Source organism: Mirounga angustirostris, unplaced genomic scaffold (genome assembly GCF_029215605.1).
Source record: "Mirounga angustirostris isolate CCGP_5_RB_7025 unplaced genomic scaffold, mMirAng1.0.hap1 SCAF_7, whole genome shotgun sequence".
NCBI classification, from domain to species: Eukaryota; Metazoa; Chordata; class Mammalia; order Carnivora; family Phocidae; genus Mirounga; species Mirounga angustirostris.
This window is the reverse complement of record NW_026991715.1, coordinates 109,110,652-109,132,361: the sequence shown is the minus strand read 5'-3', so window position 1 is coordinate 109,132,361 and position 21,710 is coordinate 109,110,652. Positions and strand designations below refer to the sequence as shown.

The window sequence follows — 21,710 nt, the reverse complement described above, 5'->3', positions numbered from 1 at the left end:
TGCCTTCTCTTCAGCTTGCCAGTTTTGCCTGCCTTCCTCTTTACTCATCCACATCTGCTCTGCAGAGCAGCGTAATGACCCTCTGTTGTGCTCGATCCACCAAGCCTCTGAGAACACTTTTTGGAGACTTCCCTGTGGTTGATCACTTATCAGCTAGACTGAGATTTTCAAGACCCCTTGTGAACAAGGTGCAGAAGTATGATTCACTCCAGCGGGTTTTTCTTTCCTGAGAACTGACTATGTTCTGAGACGTGGGAAGGAGTGGGCAGATGTGTGTAGAAAGAACCATTAGTTGTGATGATGATACTCATGGGGTGGTTGGCAGTTTGTAAAACACTTTCATATTGATTTTCACTCCAGGCCTCAGTTTTGTCATCTTCAAAGTGGCTATAATGACAATAATAACATAGTAAAGTCTTATCTTATGAAAGGGTTAGGTTATAATAAACTCACCACTGTAGGGGGAAATAACATAAAATCAGAATCACCGTTGACAATTGCCCATGGAATATAATGACACACCAGCTCTCAAAAGTCCAGTTTAGGCAGTTTTTTCTCTGGCATTAAAACCAATGACAATTTCCTTGGTTGAAGTCCCCACAGTGCCTTCTGAGGTAGTGAAAATACTTACCTTCTGAGAGAAAGCTCACTCAAACACTGAAGTGCTCACATCCCTGGGGCTGGGGATGACGAGGCCTCTAGGGACACCTTCTGTGGAACAGGCATACTGAGCATGGGGACGGGAGGATTTCTGGCCTCCCCGGTTACTGTTTGCTTCTCTTTCTTTTTGACTTCATGTCATTTAATTCCTGAAGCTTAATAGACATACGATACAGTTCTTATTAGGGCTGATTTCCTGACTGGTTGTCTATGAACAGGGCTCAGACTTGGAAGTAACATGTCATGAAACAAACGGCAGACTAGGCGAGGGGAGGTCTGGGCTCAGGCCCCAGGTCAGCCCCACCTGCATCCACGGGACTTTGGGCTTACGGACCTTAAAGATAAACTTATCACCCAAGTGTCCAAGTTCTCAGGCTGCATTTCTTGACTACAGACCTGCAGAACCCTCGTGATTCTATTAAAAAAAAAAAAAAAATCTGTCTGTGTCCATCCCCACTTCTGTCTTCCTAGTCCATGCCGGCATCATCTCTGCCTATACATATACACTGTGATAGCCTCTTCCCTTAGTTCCACCCTTCTTGGTCTCCTAATCCCTTCTCCACTTGGCTGCGAGAGAACTTTCCAAATGCAGCCTGATCCTGCCACCTCCTTATTATATAAAATATTTGGACAAACAAAGTCCTTATTCCTGCCCACCTCTCATCCCCAGTAGGCTTCCCCTCCTCTTCTGTGTGCCATACACACTGCTCTTCTTTCAGTCCTGCCTCTGTTTCATATTTGCCTAGCCACAGGGCCTTTGCACAGCCTTGCTTTTTTCCCTCCATCTGGAATGCTCTTCTCCTTTCTCTGTTGAATTGACTCCTAATCATACCCCTACTCTTTCTTCAAGGAAGCCTGTCCTGACTTTGCTGAGTGGATCAGACCCTCCTGATCTGATCTGAAAGAAAGGGACTCTCTTTGCACCATGTACTTTTCTTTTATGCACATGCCATTGTAGCTGTTTTAATTTATTTGTGGTTCTGGAATCAAATGTGTATTCCCCCCCACCACACATGATGCTGTAAGCTGTACAAGAGCAGGGACCTTGGCTGTCTTGCTCGCCAATATCCTGGACACCTAGCACAGAGCCTAGCATGTGGTTGTACTCATTAAACATTTAAGTGGATAGATGGATGGGTAGACAGACAGGTGGACGGATGGGTGGATGGGTGGGTGAGAGAATCAAGTGAACATTATCAAACTATCGACCAGAATATTGTTCCCCCCTACACACACACACACACACACCCCAGTGGTAAAACATGGGAACTTCCTCTGAAGAAAATGGTCATATCATTCTTTTAGAATGGAAAAGTTACTAAAGATTCCACTTGCCCTTTAGATAATAGACGTTACAAAATATCTTGGCTATTTTTCTCTCTGCTGTTGAAAAAGTCTCTTAATGAGCTTTCACTCCTTAAGTAGCAAATGACCTTTTCTAGAGCCATCTATTCAAAACAGAGGGTGAATTGGACAGGTGGTATGGTTCTGCCGTTGGAAGTACAGGATCAGCGTTTAATTTTAAACAGTGGTTCCTGTCTGTGAATGACTTTGCCCTCTTAGGAAATGGAGCCCCTTCTAGATTTCAGATTCCAGCAACCTGGTGTTGAGACCACGGAGTTATCCGAGCGAGGAAAATGGACACACCAAGTTGCTGAGTAGAAGAGCTGACTCGAGGGACCTGGGCTTAGCAGACTTAGGCAGTCTTGTGGTTGCTGGGTTGTAGCATCTCCGTCCCCCCATAAACAGTGCCCTTTAGGTTTGATTGTTTTCTCATACAGCTTGGTACTGGTTATGGTGAAAGGTAGGTCTCAGAACAGCCGCCCTATCTGCTGGGATTGGGGTTCAGTCAGCCCCATTTAAGTCTGACCTGTAGGAAGCCAGAATGAGAGTGGTCCTCAGCCCACAAAGAGGGAACATTTCCTCTGAATGAAAACAAGATCTTTCTTCTGCAGTCTCTCCCAGGGAGAGGAGGATTCTGAGATTAATTGCAAGTGGATAGATAGTCCTTGCTCAGAGACCTTCTGTGGCTCCCACCTGCTGAATAGCTCCAGTGTAAGGCTCTCAGATTCTGGTCTAGACTTCCTGGCCTCATGGTTCATGACTCTCACCTTTTTTTTTTTTTTTTTAAGATTTTATTTATTTATTCATTTGACAGAGAGACACAGCGAGAGAGAGAACACAAGCAGGGCGAGTGGGAGAGGGAGAAGCGGGCTTTCCGCAGAGCAGGGAACCCGATGCGGGGCTCGATCCCAGGACCCTGAGATCATGATTTGAGCCGAAGGCAGACGCTTAACGACTGAGCCACCCAGGCACCCCTCTCACCTTTTTTTTAAAGATGTATTTATTTTAGAGAGAATTCCAAGCAGACTGGTAAGCGCTGTGAATTGTGCAAGACTGTTGAATCTCAGATCTGTACCTCTGAAACAAATAATGCAATATATGTTAAGAAAAAAAAAAAAGAAGAAGAAGAAGGTAGCAGGAGGGAAAGAATGAAGCGGGGGAAATCGGAGGGGTAGACGAACCATGAGAGACGATGGTCTCTGAAAAACAAACTGAGGGTTCTAGAGGGGAGGAGGGTGGGAGGATGGGTTAGCCTGGTGGTGGGTATTGAGGAGGGCACATTCTGCATGGAGCACTGGGTGTTATGCACAAACAATGAATCATGGAACACTACATCTAAAACTAATGATGTAATGTATGGGGATTAACATAAGAATAAAAAAAAAAAAAAGAATTCCAAGTAGACTCCCCGTCGAGTGGGGAGCCTGATGTAGGGCTCGATCTCACAACCCTGAGATCATAACATGAGCTGAAATCAAGAGTTGGACACTTCACCAGCTGATCCACCTAGGCACCCCTCATGACTCTTTTTTGCATCCCACTCACTCCAGCCAAATCAGGCTCCTTGCCATTAAGTAAATCTGTCCATTATTTCATAACATCCATTTCTTTGCACATGCTTTTCCTCCAGCTAGATTCTGACCCCCCATTGCTACCCGTCAAAATCCTACCCATTCTTTCAGGCAGCTCTCAAAGACTCTGCTTCTGTAGGAATCCTTCCCTGATTGTCCCAGGTAGAATTTAATCTTGGGTTCTTGTAAATATCTGGAATTTATCCATACAACTTTCAGGGCCCTAATGTTTGTGTTGTGGGTTTTTTTTTTTTTCCTTTCTTAAATACTTGTCTCATATCAATGCTATTTGTTGAGTCCAGGGACTGTCTTATTTATCTCTGTCTTCCCCACAGTTCTTTGTACATAGTAGGTCCTCAGTTTATCAACAAAGTCATCCTTATTTGTTAGATGAATGCATACATAAAAACAATCCAGCTTATGTCCTCAAAACTCATAAAGGAAGTACATTTATCCAATTGCCCAAACTCCCTCACTTAAAGTAACTTTATGCTTTCAGCTAAATTAAGCTGTACCTGGCCATCTTTGAAATATAACCTTGCAAGCAACCTTGAAGAGAATGCTTTGCTGTATGCGTGTGTGTGTATGTATGTGTGTGTATGCGTGTGAAGGTTATTAGAATAATCTCCTTAGCAGATAGACAAATGTTTAGAATTGTATAAAGTCATCTGAACCTCAAAGCAAAATCATTCTAGCACCTTTGTAGGGTCAGTTGTAAGGGGGGTTGGGGGAAGAAGCCATGCTAAAAGTTGCAGTAGAATCTGGTCTGTAATATATCCGCAGACCCTAGATGAAGCGGATGACCTGCTTGGTTTAACTTCCAGCATTGCGGTTTTGAGCGGATAGCCCTTTTTCCCTATTTTGAAGACACTGGCCAGCTCAGCCAGAGGTGCCTGGTTCCCCTGAGTGGGAGTTGCCACGGCTGCCATGTTGAGCATGTCGAGCATGCACTTCGACCCATCTCTCTCCTTGGGTGGGGTACAGTTGGCTTGCTTCACCACCTTCCTTTCTTCCTTCCAGAGGGTGCCAGGCACGCTAAATAGTGATTAAACAAAAGATTAAAATTCCATTTGTGTGTGTGAGTGTGTGGCTGTTTGAACACTAATCGATTCTTCCCGTGGAATGTTAAGTAAAAGCGCGCAGATACCAGAAACAGTTATTTAGACCAGCCAGTCAAAATCCATTTCCAATTTATTGTTTAATGGGATTTCCACGTTAATTCCGCCAGCCTCCTCCATAGACTCTCCCTCGCCTCTCTTGCCCTGCTCTCCCAACCCCTTTGCTTCCTGTAGCAGCAGGACCCCTGGAAGCCAAGGGCAAAAGATGGATGCTGAGGCGAAACAGTCACAGCTTTTATAGACGAAGATTTCAGTCTACAGAATTAAAGAAATTTACAGCTACCTCTGGACTGAAAATCCAGACATGCTTTCTTGCACATTATTGATTGCCATTGCACAGGAATTGCTGTCTTTTGAGAAGTGTCGTCCGTGCCTCTGTTGTTGCTGAAAGTCTCGTGACGTTTTTTCTGTCGCAGAATGCCACTATTAACTAGGAACTTTGTTCTTGTCTGAAGAATTTCTACATGGGCACATGCCCTTCTGTAAATGAGGAGACTCTCTAAATCCTGTTATCAGCAATGGCCAGTTGAATCGGCTCAGGTATTAGGTTGCCTCTGAAGGGCTTACAGTTTTATTATTTGATTCCCATCCCTCTTCTGTTCCCCCTGACGTGCCCATCATAAGCACTGGATCATAAGCTTTCTCTAAAAATAATGTATTAATAGACCCCTTTTACTGAGAAGACCTAACTTTATGCCGGACACTGAGCTAGATGCTTTGTGTTGATTCGCTCAGTTCGTTTTCCCAACAACCCACAGGTTATGGTTATTCTGTTAGTTTTCCCTGTTAATCAGTCAAGGAAATTGGGGTGCACCTGCCCTGGAAGTGAAACCTAGGTTTTTTCCAACTCTGAAACCAGAGTGCTCTGAGTCATTAAACTAGACTGCCTGCCCCATTGATGAGCAGCCATTCACTCATTCAGCTGATATTTATTGAGGGCCTAAGATGGGCCAGGTATTAGCCTAGGAATAGGCCAAATGCCCAAAACAAGAGATGCCCCTGCCTTCCAGAAGCTCAGTCTATCCCAGGGAGAGAACAGCCAGATCTGGTTTGATCTTTGGGGCTGGCAAGCTCTGGGATTTCGGGCAAATCTGTTCTATTCTCTTAACTTCAGATGTCATATCTGTAAATCGAGGCAGCTGGATTTAGACAAGTGGTTTTTCCAGGTTTACTGTGAATCAGAATCACTTGGGGAATGTGTTTAAAAACATATTTTGGCTTTCCACCCCCCAGGCACTTTGATTTAATAGGTTCAAGGTGGGGCCAGGAAATTACATCTATAATGAGGGCCCAGGGCTCCCAAAAACCACCCTTTGAGAAATACCGATTTGGCTGTAAACCCCATTAACACTTATACAGGATCTGTGTTGTCATGCCTGCATCCCCAGTTCCTAGCACAGTGCCTGGAATGGGGTAGGTCTTGATAAACATTTGGTAATAAGTTTGGATGATCTATCTATGGGGTTTCCATGGATGGACCTCAGAAGTCCTGAACCACCTGAAATACCACTTTTTGTTAAGGTTTGTGGGTAGGATTCGAAGGGTCCTTTGGGCACTGAAAGCTCTGTGATTTTAGGATTGAAACCTAAATTTTCTCCTACCAAAAGCTCAGACCTTTAATTGGAAAGCTTTTTAACCCGTGTAGCAAAATTTGAGTTCTGTATCAAGGTGATTTGATGAGATGTCAGTTTACAGTAGATTCTTAAAATCCTAAAGGAGTTAATGTCCACATTTTATGTGTAGATTCTGGAAGTGTTCAGGATACATTCTGCTTTTGTGATTTTTCTCAATTCCTCTGAAAGTACCTATTGAGTTGGTAGTGCTATCTCCATTTTCCAGGTGGGAAGACTAGGGCACTTGTGACTCATGTAGCTTGTCCAAGGTCACACTGCAAGGGCTCTCTTCGCTGAAAACTAGCCTGGGAATCAAAGAACATGGCTTCTGTCCTCTTGCCTGCTTATGTGGCCTTGGTTGGGTAGCTTGGCCTCTTTGGGCCTCAGCTTCCCCAACTGTAAGATGGGAGAGGAGTGGACTCATAGATTCTGAGCAGCTGTTTAGCTTGGATATTTGAGGTTCCTCTATAACTATGTGCTTAGACATGCAGAACTCCCTGTGTCTGCAGGCTCTGACATCCTGTTAGTTTAGGGAGATGGAAGGACTATTGAAACCACTTAAACAACATAAATCTCTGTAGAACATTCCAGAGGGTCAAATATCATGAAAGCAAAGGCAATGCAGGTGGTAGAAGCTGAGGGTGTGAAACTCCCAGAATTTTAGAACCTTAATTCTCTACCCTGTCAGTTCAGCAATTCACTGTCCATTCTGAGAAGATTCAAGGAGTCTCCTTCCATGAGGTCACAACTGTGATATTCAATCCCGTGCCCCATTCCCAGTATCGAGGGAAGACTTTCATGAGCAAATGGAGGAAGCAAAGCCCTTCATGGGATTTTAGACTCTTGAAATTGTCCTTTAAGGGTCACCTGACCCTTAACAATAGGAAATCTCCCTTTTTTTTTCCCACACTGGAAATTAAAAAAACAAAGCAAAACAAAATAAAACCTCAAGAGCCACCAGCTTATTTTTGCCAGCGACCATACCTAAGGTTTTTGTGACCTTTGATGGTAACTATCTGTTCAACTTAGATACTAGAGCCCAGGTTTGGTCTGACCAGCACCCAAGCAGGCAGGATTATGGACTTCTTCATTCTAGACCAGTAGTTCTCAAACCTGAGTGTGCATCAGAATCTCTTGGAGGACTTGTTAAAATACCAATTGTAGGGCCTCATCCCCAGAGTTTCTGCCTTAGGAGGACTGGGGCAGGGCCCAGGAATTAACATTTCTTTTTTTTTTTAAGATTTTATTTATTTATTTATTTGAGAGTGAGACAGAGCACATGAGTGGAGAGAGGGCGAAGCAGACCCCGGGGAGCGGGGAGCCCGAGCGCAGGGGCCAATCCCAGGACCCTGAGATCATGACCTGAGCTGAAGGCAGACACTTAACTGACTGAGCCACCCAGGCGCCCCAGGAATTAACATTTCTAATGAGGTCCCAGGTAGGGCAGTGCTGCTCACACTTTGAGAACCTCTTTAGATGGGCTCCTTCCATTAAGGTAGCCTCAGCTTGCCGAGCTTCTTCATTCCACCAGTGACCTAAGCAGTCAACTAAAGTTCCCAGTCTTTGGGTAGCAGAAGAGGGAAAAGGAATTGGGAGGTGGGGCTGGAGAAAAGATTGCTAAACAGCCATTGACCCATCCCTCTTGACATCTTAGCAATGGAGGCTTTTGCCTTGGGCAGGTCCCTGACCCACCCCAGGGCTCAGCTGCTCTGTGTGTGAAATAGGAAAGTGGCCCCAGTCAGTTTCCAAGTATATTTATTCACTTGTTTGGAGATTTGATTGTCAATTTGTTTTTAGCCAAGGGCCTTTTTAAAATGAAATCCACATGGAACCGTGGTTCAAAAAACAGATACCTTGGGGTGCCTGGGTGGCTCAGTCGTTGAGCGTCTGCCTTCGGCTGGAGTCATGATCCCAGGGTCCTGGGATCGAGCCCCGCATCGGGCTCCCTGCTCAGCGGGAAGCCTGCTTCTCCCTCTCCCACTCCCCCTGCCTGTGTTCCCTCTTTCGCTGTGTCTCTTTCTGTCAAATAAATAAATAAAATCTTAAAAAAAAAAAAAAAAAAACAGATGCCTTGCTGGTCTGGTTGAAAGGGGGTTGAGCTCCCACTCTCAGCACCCCTCCTCCCAAGGCAGTGCTGAGTGTCTCCCATAGAAATGTAGCTGAACACACAGTTGAAACTTGCTGGAGGATCTTCCAGCTCAGCTTCTGTGATTTCTGAGAACCCCGCGAACTGTTCGTAGGCATGTGGGCTTTGTTTTCAGTTTTCTTTCCCTCTCTGACCAACACATCTGGCATGCTAACTTTCAGAACTTTCTCCTCACAGCTCAGAGAGGTCTGTAGGAGAGGGAACGCCAAGGATTGTTATTATCATTAGAGCTGATGTAAAGATATTGAGCCGTTGTGGAAAATCTGCCAACACAAGGATCAGCCAGAGACTTAATAAACAGGCTTGGGGATGATTTTATTCTGGTGGCTTCTTGTTAGTGCTAATGTTGCAGCATGCCACATGCTCAGGGCTTTCGTAGCTAATTACATAGGAAATAGGACTATTGGATCTTGCATGCCACAGTGGCAAGAATAAGTCTACAGGATTTTTAATGGGCAAGGTGATGTGGAAAGCCATTCTCATTTGCATGAACACAGGAAGATCTTTAAACAGCTGTGTGGTGCAGTGTTACCTGGGGAAGGCTCTAACTGAGCCCCCGGGCCAAGTCTTTAGACTTGACTCTTGGCATGGGGAAGCATCTGGCGCCTTCTGATGACCCCAGATACTGGAATGAAATTCCTTTAATTAGGGATTAATAGGCCCTTATAGGGCTTCCTAAGAGGCCCACCAGGATGGACTTACCTCCCAGACACAATAAATGCCTTCAGAGCCCAGCCCCTGGGAACTGCTCTCTTGTGACTGCTGTATATTCCCATATTCTTTCAGCCATCCAATTGCTTGTTCATACATTCCACACACAATGGCCGAATGTTCACCCTCTTTGGGACTGAGCCACTTGGACTATAGAAGTGACCAAGACCCAACTTCTGCTCCTGGACTCAGAGCTCCTCAGGCCCAGCCCAGCTCTGCCACTCTCCACTGCACCTGGGAGTCTTGCCCTGCCTCTCATTTCTGCTTACCTGAAGCTTAGCCCAAATGCTCTTAAGTCTGTGAAATTTTCCCCCATTCTCCCAAGTGAAAATCAACTCCTATAGCCCTTTCTCCAGGCCACTGATTTGAGGTTCACTTACCTGCCCTGCCCAGTATGTAGCCATGAGCCACCTGGAAAGGTCTGAACTGAGATGAATACAAGTGTAAAATACATACTGGATTTCAAAGGCTTAGGGGATGCCTGGGTGGCTCAGGTTCATGATCCCAGGGTCCTGGGATCGAGCCCCAGGGAGCCTGCCTCTCCCTCTCCCTGCCTCCCCCTGCTTGTGCTCACTCTCTCTGTCTCTCCCTCTGACAAATAAATTAATAAAATCTTCAAAAAAGAAAAGGATTTCAAAGGCTTAGTACAAAAAAAAAGTATGTAAAATATCTCAGTGATTTTTTATACCGTGTATTGAAACGATAATATTTTAGATAGAATATACTGGGTTAAGTAAAATATATTATCAAAACTGATTCATCTGTTTTTTATTTTTATTTTTTTGTGTGTGAATACTAGAAAATTTAAAGTTACACATGTGGCTCACATTTGTGGCTCCCATATTTCTATTGGATGGAGCTACACTTATTGCTTTCTCCCTTGGGGGAAAGGACTGTCTGTCCATCTGTTTTCTCTCCCGCTAGTTTCTGAGTACCAGGAGGGTGGACAGTGTGTACCTGTCATCCTTCTGACCTTTGCCCACCTGACTGGCATACGGCAGCTCTAACAAACGTAGATTGAGGGAATTCATAAATAAGCAGATGATGACAGACAAAAGCTCCCATAGATAGTGCAATTTACGGGTCTCTGTTACTCAACTTATTTTCCCTTTCCTTCGTTTTCACTGTTTTTATCTTTTTTTAAGGGCTCCCACAATCAGCAGAAGAAGATATTTTTCGTGGGAGATGGGCAAAAGCTGAAGGATTGGCATGACAAAGAAGCCATCAGGAGGGACGCCCAGCGCGTAGGTATGGAGAGCAGTATCGAGCACTCGAGGGTCCTGTGAAGGGCACGTATGCATGCGTGCACACACATGTGCATGTTTAGCAGGCATGTCTGGACCTCCTTTTCACTCCCTCTCCATTTGCCGTTATCCCTTCCCCTGCTTCTTGGGGGTCTCCCTTTTCACCTGTTAGCTGATCCCTTTCTCTACTCACATCACCAGATCCACTGCCTTCAGGAGTTGTCCCCACCACCTTTATTGGGTGATAAACAATGTCTACCCCCTTATGAGATATTTTACCACTAAAATGGGGAGCAGTCATGGTAAGAGCCAACATTTATTAAACACCTGCAGTAAGCAAGGCCCATGCTCCCCACTTTGCACATTTTCTCAAGGAAACCCCGGGTCACCCTTTGTGGCCCATTTGATGAGAAGGAACCTGGAGCTCAGAGATGTGGGATGATCTGCCTGCAGTCACACAGTGAGAAAGATGCAGGCTTGGGACTCGAACCCAGGTCTGGAGGACAGAGTCAAACCCTATCCAGCTCTGTAGCCACAAGGTTGAATGGACTTAGCAGGCTTCAGCTAAAGTTTTCTTTGGCTAATTAGTCTTCGGAGCAGTTCCTGTTACACTGGGGAGTTGGGAAGGGGTGGGGAGGGGTGGGGTTTATAGAAATTATGTGGAAAATCATCTCTAGAGAGCCTGGACTAGGAGTCAGGACGGCAGCTCTGGCACCGCTGACCAACCACGTGACCATCAGAGAGATCCCATGCTCCTGGAGCCTCGGTTTCCCCATGTGTCTGTGGGGCTCATGCTTCCTGCTCAGACAACCTCAGGGTGTTGTTGTGAAGGTGACACAAATAAAGTGATGGGTATGAAGCAACTTTACAATACTGGAAAGCACCGTAGAAATATAGGGATTGGTATTTTATTCATTTTTATCTCAGTTAAAAGCACCCACCACTATTGATTTTTTTTTTAGATTACATTATGAAAAAACCAGACTGCAACAGGGCTCTAATAGAGCTGATATAATAACCAATGGTCAGGGAAGTCTAAAAACATGACATGCATTTTTCTGTAGGACAGTGATTGAAAATGAAGTAGGGGTGGGTGCTGCTTAAACTGAGAAAGGAAACAGTTGAAAAAAGCTGATTTTCCAGGCAGTTATCATTACCAGAATTATTAGAACATGGAGCTAACTAGCAAGAAAAAGAGTAAGCAGTGGAGACATTATTAAGAATAATAATAATCAAGGGCGCCTGGGTGGCTCAGTCGGTTAAGCGACTGCCTTCGGCTCAGGTCATGATCCTGGAGTCCCGGGATTGAGTCCCGCATCGGGCTCCCTGCTCGGCAAGGAGTCTGCTTCTCCCTCTGACCCTCCTCCCTCTCATGCTCTATCTCATTCTCTCTGTCTCAAATAAATAAATAAAATCTTTAAAAAAAAAATTAAAAAAAAAAAAAAGAAGAAGAATCAGCTTGCGTGGAGTGCTAACTCTGTACCAGGCATTTTGCCCTGCATTATCTCCTTAATCATTACATTGAACCTTCTTTTCCCCATTAATACGTAGGGCAAAGCCCAATCACAGAAAGGCTAATGGCATGTCCAGGATAACACAAAGCAGCGAGTGCAGGTTTGGGCTTCAAGCTGCACTCTGCCACACTCTAGGGCCTGAACTCTGAGTCACTCCCCTGTACTGCCTTCCTGAAACTTCCCTCCCCGTGCAGATGCTTCTGGCTCTCCTGTTTCTGCCGGCTGCATTTGTGTCCCTTGTGGAATCTGTCCTGGGCATGAGCCAGCAGCGTCTTATCGTGGAGCCTTCCGAGTTACAGATGGCAGCGTCCTCTCTCTCATCTGGCTGGTTGGATGTAGTAATCTGCAACTGGAGAGAGTCTTGAAGAAATGGCCATAAAATCAGCTTGTTAAAAATCACCTCATCTTCCTGAGCAACACCCTATATACTTTGCAAAGTACATGTTGACAACATCAGCTTGATGGGAAGCTGCACGCTGACAGGTGGGGCCAAGGGCTGTGCCTACTTCCATCCGTTCAGAGAGTTGGTGTGACTGGCCCAAGGTTGATCAGCTCATATGAAGTAGATCTGGTCTCCTGTCCAGCTGATGGGATGCCATGGTCAGGGATGTCTCGGGCCCCTGGCAGAGTAGGGGAAGCATGGACTTTAGAGCCCACAAACCTGCTCTTATAACCTTCTTGAGTCCCAGTTTATCTACCCATAGAATGAAGGCTTGCATGTCCACCCTGATGGCTTGCTGTGGGAATGACATGAGAGCCGGTCTGTAAAGTGTGTGACATGGGCATGGCCGAAAAAATGCTCATTCCCCTCCCCTCTTTAGGCTCCCCCTGCAAAATCTGGAGGTCTACTCTGTATCCACGTATAAAGTTTGATCTCTGTGCTTTAATCAGATCTTTCATCCCCCTTCCCCCACTCCATTCAATTAGCAACATTGACTTTGCTCTTTGCTCCTAGGAAATGGAGAACAAGGGAGACCTTACCCCATGACTGACGCTGAGAGAGTGGATCAGGCGTACCGAGAAAATGGATTTAACATTTACGTCAGTGATAAAATCTCCCTGAATCGTTCTGTCCCTGATATTCGGCACCCAAAGTGAGTGTGACATCTCTCATCTTCTGAGATCTAAGGATTTTACCTGTGGCTCTTGATGAGAATTAATTAAAGAAACAGGTACATCAAGCGAGCTAGAGGAAATTCCCTTCTTGGTACACAGGGCCTTGGTGCAGAGGTTTATGGGATCAGATTCTCCTAGATTTAGAGGTGGGGTGGCAGAGGGATGAAAAAGAGCCAGCCTCCTTCCCCTTTGAAGGCAGTGGAAACCGTAGACTGTAGGACCTCTGCATTTCCCCTCTGCTCTGGCCTTCGGGGACTTTCAAACCTCATGCTCAGACAATTGCAGTGACATTTTCAACCCTCATGCTCCCCACTTTCTGTGTGATACATTTTATTTCCTTTTCTTAAAAAAGGGCTTTATTTTAGCTATCCTGTGCACCTATATGTTTATGTCTTTTTTTAATAAGCTGTCTCAAATCACTTTGAGATAGGACACATCACAGCAATGATAAAGAGGGTAAGAGTGGCAACTAACATTCCCTGAACACTTATCATGCGTCATTTGCAGCATCTGAGGTTCCTGTGAGGTAGGTCCTATAATGGTACCCATTTTACAGCAGGGGAAACTGAGGCTTAAATGAGTGTCATAACTCATGGCCCCAAGGTGGCAAAGAAGCTGAGCCAGGTCTCCAACTCAACCAAAACCTATACTCTGGACCTTAAGCTGTCCTGCCTCCCTGGCCATTTTCAGGAGGCTTGTTGCAGTGGTCCTGGTGATTTTCTACTAGAGCAGGAGTTCTGAGAGTCGGTATGTAGTAGAGTCACCCAGAAGGATGTTAGAGCCCACGATATTGTGCCTCACCCCCGTAAATCCCAATTCACTAGATGTGGGTTGGGGCCCAAGACCCATTATAAGTAAGCTCCCATGTGGTGCTGGTGCAGCTTATCTCGGGTCCACACTTTGGGAACCTCCACAGATAGAATTCGAACTGACTTCTACAGGAAGGCAGTACCGAGTGGCATTGGAGCACGCAGGGTTTTGCTCAGCGGTTAAGAAAGTAGAGCCCAGGAAAAGATAATAGCAGCTAACACTGAGTTGGTGCTTACTGTATGCCAGGCTTGGTTCTCAGCCAGTGGTTCTCAAAATGTGGTTCCCAGGCCAGCAATGCCATGGGTCCCTAGGAGCGTATTAGATGTGTACATTCTCCGTTCCCAGCCTAGATCTACTGCATCAAAAGCTCTTGAGAGGGACCCAGCAATCAGTGTTTTAACAAGCCCTCCAGGTGATTCTGATGAAAAGCTTAAGTTTTGGAAGATGTTCTAGGTGCTTTAAGTGTTTTACCTCACTTAGCCAAACCTTCCAAAAACCCAACGAGGTACATACCTTTATTACAGATAAGGCATGATAAGGTTAGGTGATTTGCATAAGATGGCTCAGTGGGTAAGTGGAGCCAGACCTTGAATGCGGGCAGTCTGACCTGGCATCCGTAATCCACAAGGTCTTTCCACCTGGAAGAACTCAATTGGTAGAATGTGGTAGAGGCACATCTCGGAGATATTGCAGGTTCTGTTCCAGAATACCGCAGTAAAGCAAGTCAGATGAGTTTCTTGGTTTCCCTGTGCATATAAAAGTTACGTTTACGCTATACTGTTGTCGATTAAGTGTGCAGTAACATTATGTCTAAAAAACATTTATACCTTAATTAAAAAACACATTATTGCTAAAAAATGCTAATCATCATCTAAGCTTTCAGTGGGTCATATTCTTTTTGCTGGTGGAGGGTCCTGCCTCGACATGGTGGCTGCTGACTGATCAGGGTGGCAGTTACCGAAGGCTGGGGTGACTGTGCCGATTTCTAAAATAAAGCCACAGTGAAGTTTGCTGCATCGATCAACTCCTCCTTTCAAGAAAGATTTCTCTATAGCATGTGATGCTGTTTGATAGCATTTACCCAGAGGAGGACTTCTTTCAAAATCGGAATCAATCCTCTCAAACCCTGCCACTGCTTTATTAACTCAGTCTATGTAATATTCTAAATGCTTTGTTGTCATTTCAACAGTCTTCACAGCATCTTGACCAGGAGTTTCCATCTCAAGAAGCCACTTTTTTTGCTCACTCATAAGAAGCAGCTTCTAATCCATTAAAGTTTTATCATGAGATTGCAGCAATTCAAATATAATAATAATAATCATGAGAAAGTTAGAAATACTGTGAGAATTACCAGTATGTGACACACACATACACATGAAGCGAGCAAATACTGTTAGAAAAATGGCACCAACAGACTTGCCCAGCACAGGGTTGACACAAACCTTCACTTCATAAAAAACACAGTATCTGAAAAACACAGTAAAGTGAAGTGACCATAACTAAATACTAATACCAATAGTAAAGAATTAATCTTGATAGCATGTATGAGCTACTTACAGAATGTTTTCTGCCCCATACCATCTTTCAGTTCCTGCAACAATACCTTGAGGTTGGCCTTATTATTATTATTATCCTCCCGACTTTGTAGATTAGGAAACCACCCAGCCAGGGATCTGTCCCCCAGAAGGCGTGCTGCTTAACCAGGATGGGCCCTATTCATAAGGACTTCTTGCCACAAGGGGAGGGAGCGTGGGGCCTCAGAGTGCTTGTCCGTGGCGTTTGCAATAATTTGTTTCATGGTCTTCACTGTCAAGCCCCAGATTTTTCATCTAAGCCTGAGAATGTAGTTCAGATATTACTGATGTTGCTGGATTCAGAACTGTGACCTGACTCTGAGGGTCAGAAACTCAATTTATGTGTTAGGCCCTCGCAGAGTTCAGAATTCTGCACTAATTTCATCTTGCTGGCTCTAGAAAAGAAGTTCATCTGGGAGCACTGCACTCTGACTTCAGCTACTGTTCTGTGCTACCGTGGGGGTCTCAACTCTGGCTGTACCTGGGGTGGTTTTAAAAACAGACAAAGGCCAGGGCCCCGCCCTAGACCACAGGCATCTGAGTCTCTGGGGTTGCATCTGGGGTCTCAGTAGTTTCTAAAACCTCGTAAAGCAATGCTCACTTATATAACTAGGGTTGAGAAACTGCTGGTGTAAAATAAGGAATATTTTTATAACGAGAGAGAGAAACTAGGTGTGGTCACAGCCTTCATCCGTCCATTCATCTGTTTAGTCAGTAAATATATAGGAATGGTCTCCTGTGTGCCAAGCCTTGTGCTTGACAGCAAGAACATAATGATAAATGAGCCATTATTGCTGCCTTGTGCAAGAGGTGGGGACAGATGGGCCAAGCAGGTCATTACACCACAGATGAGAAAACCAGTAATAAGAGTAGACACAGAGTACTTGCAACTCCAGAGGACACCCCCACCCAGCACCAGCCTTTGCAGGAAGACACTGAAGGTGGAGAAGTAGGCAAGAGATGCACGATCTCCAACTTACTGGTTAAAAGTTTGAGGCTCCCAGCTGATTAGAGGCCCCCAGATTGGGGCCTGGCACCCTGGTCTCCAGTGCACTGCTCTCTCCCAAAAGCTCAGGAAAAGAAATGTCTTCTTAATCTAGGAGTCCTGGGGCCTACAGGCAGGTCTGTACACCTGAATGAGGTAAAATGTTGCATTTTTCTTTTCATTAGCCTCTCGCTGAAATGCCGTGTTCCTTGCCATTATGACCGTAGGCAACAAAGCACCACCTGGGTTGGTGTCACCAAAAGAGATCCTTTACTTTTACATCACTTTACGGATGTCTAGAAATGTCATGAATACTCATCCCTGCTTTGAAATGAAGGTAGTTTTTAGAACTGCCACTACATTGTGTTGTTTAATGTGTCCGTAAGGAAATACTTCTATTAATTTTATATTGTTTATTATTTTGATAACTGTATCTCAGTCCAATTGGTTTCCTTTATAATCTCATCTATTTTATTTTATGCATTGTAAAGGCTGCTCTGAGAAGTGGCCACAGGCTTCAGCAGCCTGGCAGAGGGGTCCGGGGCATCAGTAAGGTGAGGAACCACTGTTCTAGGTGGCTGTGAATTGAGCCTAAGGATGCCTCAGGCCCCTGTTGCCGGCCTACCCAGCCAGCCTCAAGTCACCATGAAGGATGTTGCTAAACCCAGTGCTCTGGACATCCCTCACCCCCCGCCCAACACACACTTTTTAGAATTCCCAGTGTGGAAGCTCACTTTCCAGAAATGAGTTGACAGATGTCTTGAAGAGCTTTTTTTTTCCCCGGGGCTGGGGAGGCGTTTGGTGGATCTTTCCTGCAGACAGCAGAAATGTGTGAGGAAATCAGAGCAGTGGAGACACGCTCTCCCTTCGGTTTCTTTGAGCTCAAACAACTTCTCTAGCAGGAGCTGAGGTAAGGTTTGCCTTTTACTTCTTCAACTGAATTTTGACACTTGCATGCCAAGGACAGGATTGAGGGGCTGTTTGTGCCGGCTGCATTTGCTTCCACCAGAAGTTGCACCAGGGACCATGGAGCCACAGAGAACGGAAACCGGGCAGTTGGGCCTGACTTGCTGGGCTTGCATGTGGGAGGTGGCCAGCTGGCTCTGAGGGCAACTGACCTCTGCACCACCACCCCCCTGTCCCCCGCTGAGGGAGCCCGAACAGAGGCTGGCTGGTGTGCTGGCCTGCTTTCCCTGCTACCCTCCCCGGGGGAGGGGGGCGTTGCTCGGCAGCTGTGCATGGGGGCCCCTCCAGGGCACAGAGCTGATGGCAACAGCCCCAACTGCTTAAGTACCTGGGGTCTGAAGGTCCCTGTGCAAACTTCTCCTCTGAGAAAATGGTCATTTTCTCCCATGCAAAGAGTATCCATGGTGGGACTGAAAGCAGTCAACATTCATGGTAGGAATGAAAACTATCTACAATCCTGACCTGCTTTCTCCAGTCCATTGGTTTAGCTTTCAGTAAATGAATGAACCTGAATGGAATCTTTGTTGCAAATCTACCAGATTCTTGGTTCCATGCTTCTTTTTGCTTGTTGCTTTTTGCTAAATTAACTCTCTTGATTTATGGTATATACTGAATTTCCTCAAAAGAACTTAGAAGTTCATATTATTAAAATAGGCCAGTATTCTATTGATCACCTTTACATCTCCAACAAGTTACAAAAGCATAAGGGAGGCAATTATAGCCTATTCGTTTTGACAAGCATTCATTAAATATATACTCTGGAAAGAAAGACAGCTTGTCAGCACAAGTGTAAATCAACCACACTTACAGGACTAGTTGTAATGATAATAATAGTGCCCCCAATATGAATGTACACACAGACATACAAAAATGCTATTTGGGGGCCAAGACGGAGTAACAGGGACATTTTCCTGCCTGAAATAACAACAACAAAGGACAAGCTGTAAAGCGATGGTTTATAAGACATTGGACATCAGTCAGTGACAGGCAGTAATCCTTAAGAGATGAGAAACAAATGAGGTGAGCCCTACAAGTTCCCCAACTTTTGTCTTGAGAGAGTTTCCAGGCCGTGGTGTAGGGAGGGGAACCCAGGTAGAGCCCAGGGGACTTCCTGAGGTGAAGAGAGGGATTGTGAGAGTCCAGGGAGACCAAAGAGGCCAGAGTGCACAGGGCCAGGTCCTAGAGAGGAGAGAGCCATATGGAGATCGAGCTATGGAGATCTGCAGAGGGGTACTTGCTGTATAGAAGCTTCCTGAGACTGGGAAAGGGATCACCCAAAAGGGTTGGAGGGAACAGTGCTTAGCTCTCATACAGGGCTGAGACTCTCTACCAGTCAGACTGGGAAACCTCATAACTCATAACTTTTGGAGAATTGAGTAGAGCACTTAAAAGAGTTTTACCTCATGAAGACTAATAATTAGTCCCAGACTGAACAGTGCTCTGGACTAGTCTAAAAAATCGTAAATTAGGATCCAGGAAGGTCAAAGTAAGTAATTTAACTGCATTCCAGAACCAAAGCTTGAGATTATAAAAAGACAAAGATATTCAGCATGGACCAAGGTAAAACCCAGTCAAAGATTAGCAGGCATACAAAGAAGCCAAGAAACATGGCCTATAACGAGGAAAATACTAATCAAAATAAACCCAGAGTTGACAAAGATTTTAGAAATAGAGGACACTAAAACAGTTATTATACCTGTATCCCATATGTTTCAAAAATTAAGTAGACACATGGATGTTATAAAACGACCCAAACTGAACTTCTAGAAATGAAGCTAACAGTGTCTGCAGTGAAAAATAGTGTATGGGATGAATGGCAGCTTAGATACTGCAGGGGAAAAAAAAAAAAGTGAAACTGAAGAGTAGGAAATGAAACTACTCCAAAATAAAATACAGAAAAAGAATTTTCCAAAATTAAAAGAGCATTAATGAGCTATGGGACAACGTTAAGCAGTCAAATATGCAGGTAATTGGAGTCTATGAAAGGGAGGAGGAAAACAGTGGCCAAAAGTTTTCCATGTGGGGTGACAACTATAAAACCACAGATCCAAGAAGCTCAATGAAACCCAATCCAAGACACATGAATAAAATGACATCAGTGTACACCATAATCAAATGACTACAAACCAGCAATGAAGACAAAGTTTTAGGGTAAGCAGAGAAGTGAAATATGTTATACACAGAGGACCAAAGACAAGGATGACAGAATTCTCACTGGGAACGATAGCGGCAAGAGCGTGGTATAACAACATCTTGAAAGTACTAGAAGTAAAAACTGTCAACCTAGAATTCTACACCCGGTGAAAATATCTTTCAAAAATAAAGGCAAAATAGAGACTTGTCAGACACAAAAAAAGCTGAAAGAATTTATCACAGCAGTTATGTACTATAAGAAATGTTAAAGGAAGTCCTTTAGGGAAAAAATATGATTACAGATGGAAATAGGGATTTCATTTACAAAGAATGAAGATCACTGGAAATAGTAACTATGTGGGTAAATAAACTCTTTCTCCCCCGCCAACTCCATTCCACCCCACCCCCTACACTATTTGTTTCTTATTGTTTAAATCTTTTTAAAAGGTATCTGTGTAACCAGAAATAATAACAATATATTGTTGGGTTTAAACCTATGTAAAAGTAAAATTGTGTGCCAACATAAAGGTCAGAGGGGAGAAATGATAATGTACTACTATTAGATTCTCATACTACTTGTGAAGTGATATAATATCATTTAAAGGTATACTGTTATAACTTTAAAATGTATCCTATAAATCGTAAAACAAGGACTAAAATAGCAAAACAAAGAGTTATAGCTAATAAGCCAACAAGGGAGACAAAATGGAATAATGAAAAATATTCGGTTAATCCAAAAGAATGCAGAAAAAGAGAGAAAAGGGAACTGAGATCAGAAAAGAGAAATAGAGGGGCACCTGGGTGGCTCAGTCAGTTAAGCATCTGCCTTGGGCTCAAGTCATGATCTCAGGGTCCTGGGATCAAGCCCCACATCGGGTTCCCTGCTCAGCGGGAAGCCTGCTTCTCCCTCTCCCTCAGCCTGCCTCTCCCCCTGCTTGTGCGCGCTCTCTCTCTCACTCTCTGTGTCAAATAAATAAATAAAATCTTAAAAAAAAAAAAGAAAGAAAAGAGAAATAACAAATACCAAGATGATGGACTTTATCCTAACCATGTCAATAATCACATTAAAACTAAATGCACTAATTGTAACTGAAACAGGCAGAGAATGTCCAATTAGATAAGAAAGCAAGATTCAACTACATGCTGGCTGCAAGAAATGCACTTTAAAGATACAAATAAAAGCAAAAGGATAGGAAAGATCTGTCATGCTAACACCAATCAAAAGAAAGCTTTGGTGGCTATATGAATATCAGTTGAAGTAGAATTCAGAACAAAGAATATTGCGGATAAAGAAGGTGGTTTCATAATTTAATAAAGGGGTCCTTCATCAAGAGAACATAGCAACCCTAAATGTTTATGTACCTCATAAGAGAGCTTCAAAATACACGAAGCAAAAACTCATGGAAGTACAAAGAGAAATAGACATTGCCACAATTATGAGATTTCAACACTCTTCTCTCAAAAATTGATAGAACAATTAGACAGAAAGTCAGCAAGGATGTAGTAGATTTGAATAGCGTTACCCACCAGCATGACCCAACTGACATTTATAGAACACTCTATCCAGTAACAGCAGAATGTACATTCTTTGGAAGTGCATACAGAACATTTTCCAAGATAGATCATATTCTGGGTTAGAAAGCAAGTCTCCATAAATTTAAAAAGATTCAAGTGATACAAGTTTAAAAGGATTCAAGTGTTTTCTGACCACAGTGAAATTAATTTAGAAGCCAATAACAGAACAGTGTCTTAAAATTTCCAAATGTTTGGAAACTGTGTAATTCATGTATGAATAATAGATGGGTCAAAGAAGAAATCAAAAGGAAGATTAGAAATGTTTTGAACTGAATGGTAATGCAAACAGCATATCAGAACTTGTGGGGTGACACTAAAGCAATACTTATGGGTAAATTTGTGGCGTTCAGTGCTTATATTAGAAAAGAAAAATGGTCTCAAATTGATGACATCAGCTTCTACTTTAAGATACTAGAAAAATAAGAGCAAGTTAATCCAAAATAAGCAGAAGAAAGGAAATAAAAAAGATCAAAACAGAGATCAATAAAGTAGAAAATAGAAAAACAATAGGGAAAAAATCAATGAAACCAAAAGCTGACTCTGCAACAGTCAATTAAATGGATTAACTTCTAACCAGACTGCTACAGAGAAAAAGAAGACACATATTACCAATATCAGGAATGAGGGAGG

The 21,710-nt window shown here is 44.0% G+C and overlaps 1 protein-coding gene across 2 annotated transcripts in view; it reads left to right on the top strand.

The window, feature by feature from the left end:
- Positions 1-21,710, top strand: part of GALNT10 (polypeptide N-acetylgalactosaminyltransferase 10) — a 217,749-nt gene that overhangs the window by 86,071 nt on the left and 109,968 nt on the right. For both annotated transcript variants that reach the window (XM_064596621.1, XM_045902165.3), the window contains exons 2-3: positions 10,309-10,411; positions 12,877-13,015. In XM_064596621.1, coding sequence (XP_064452691.1) covers positions 10,309-10,411; positions 12,877-13,015 — 242 coding nt within the window. The remainder of the gene's footprint in view (positions 1-10,308; positions 10,412-12,876; positions 13,016-21,710) is intronic.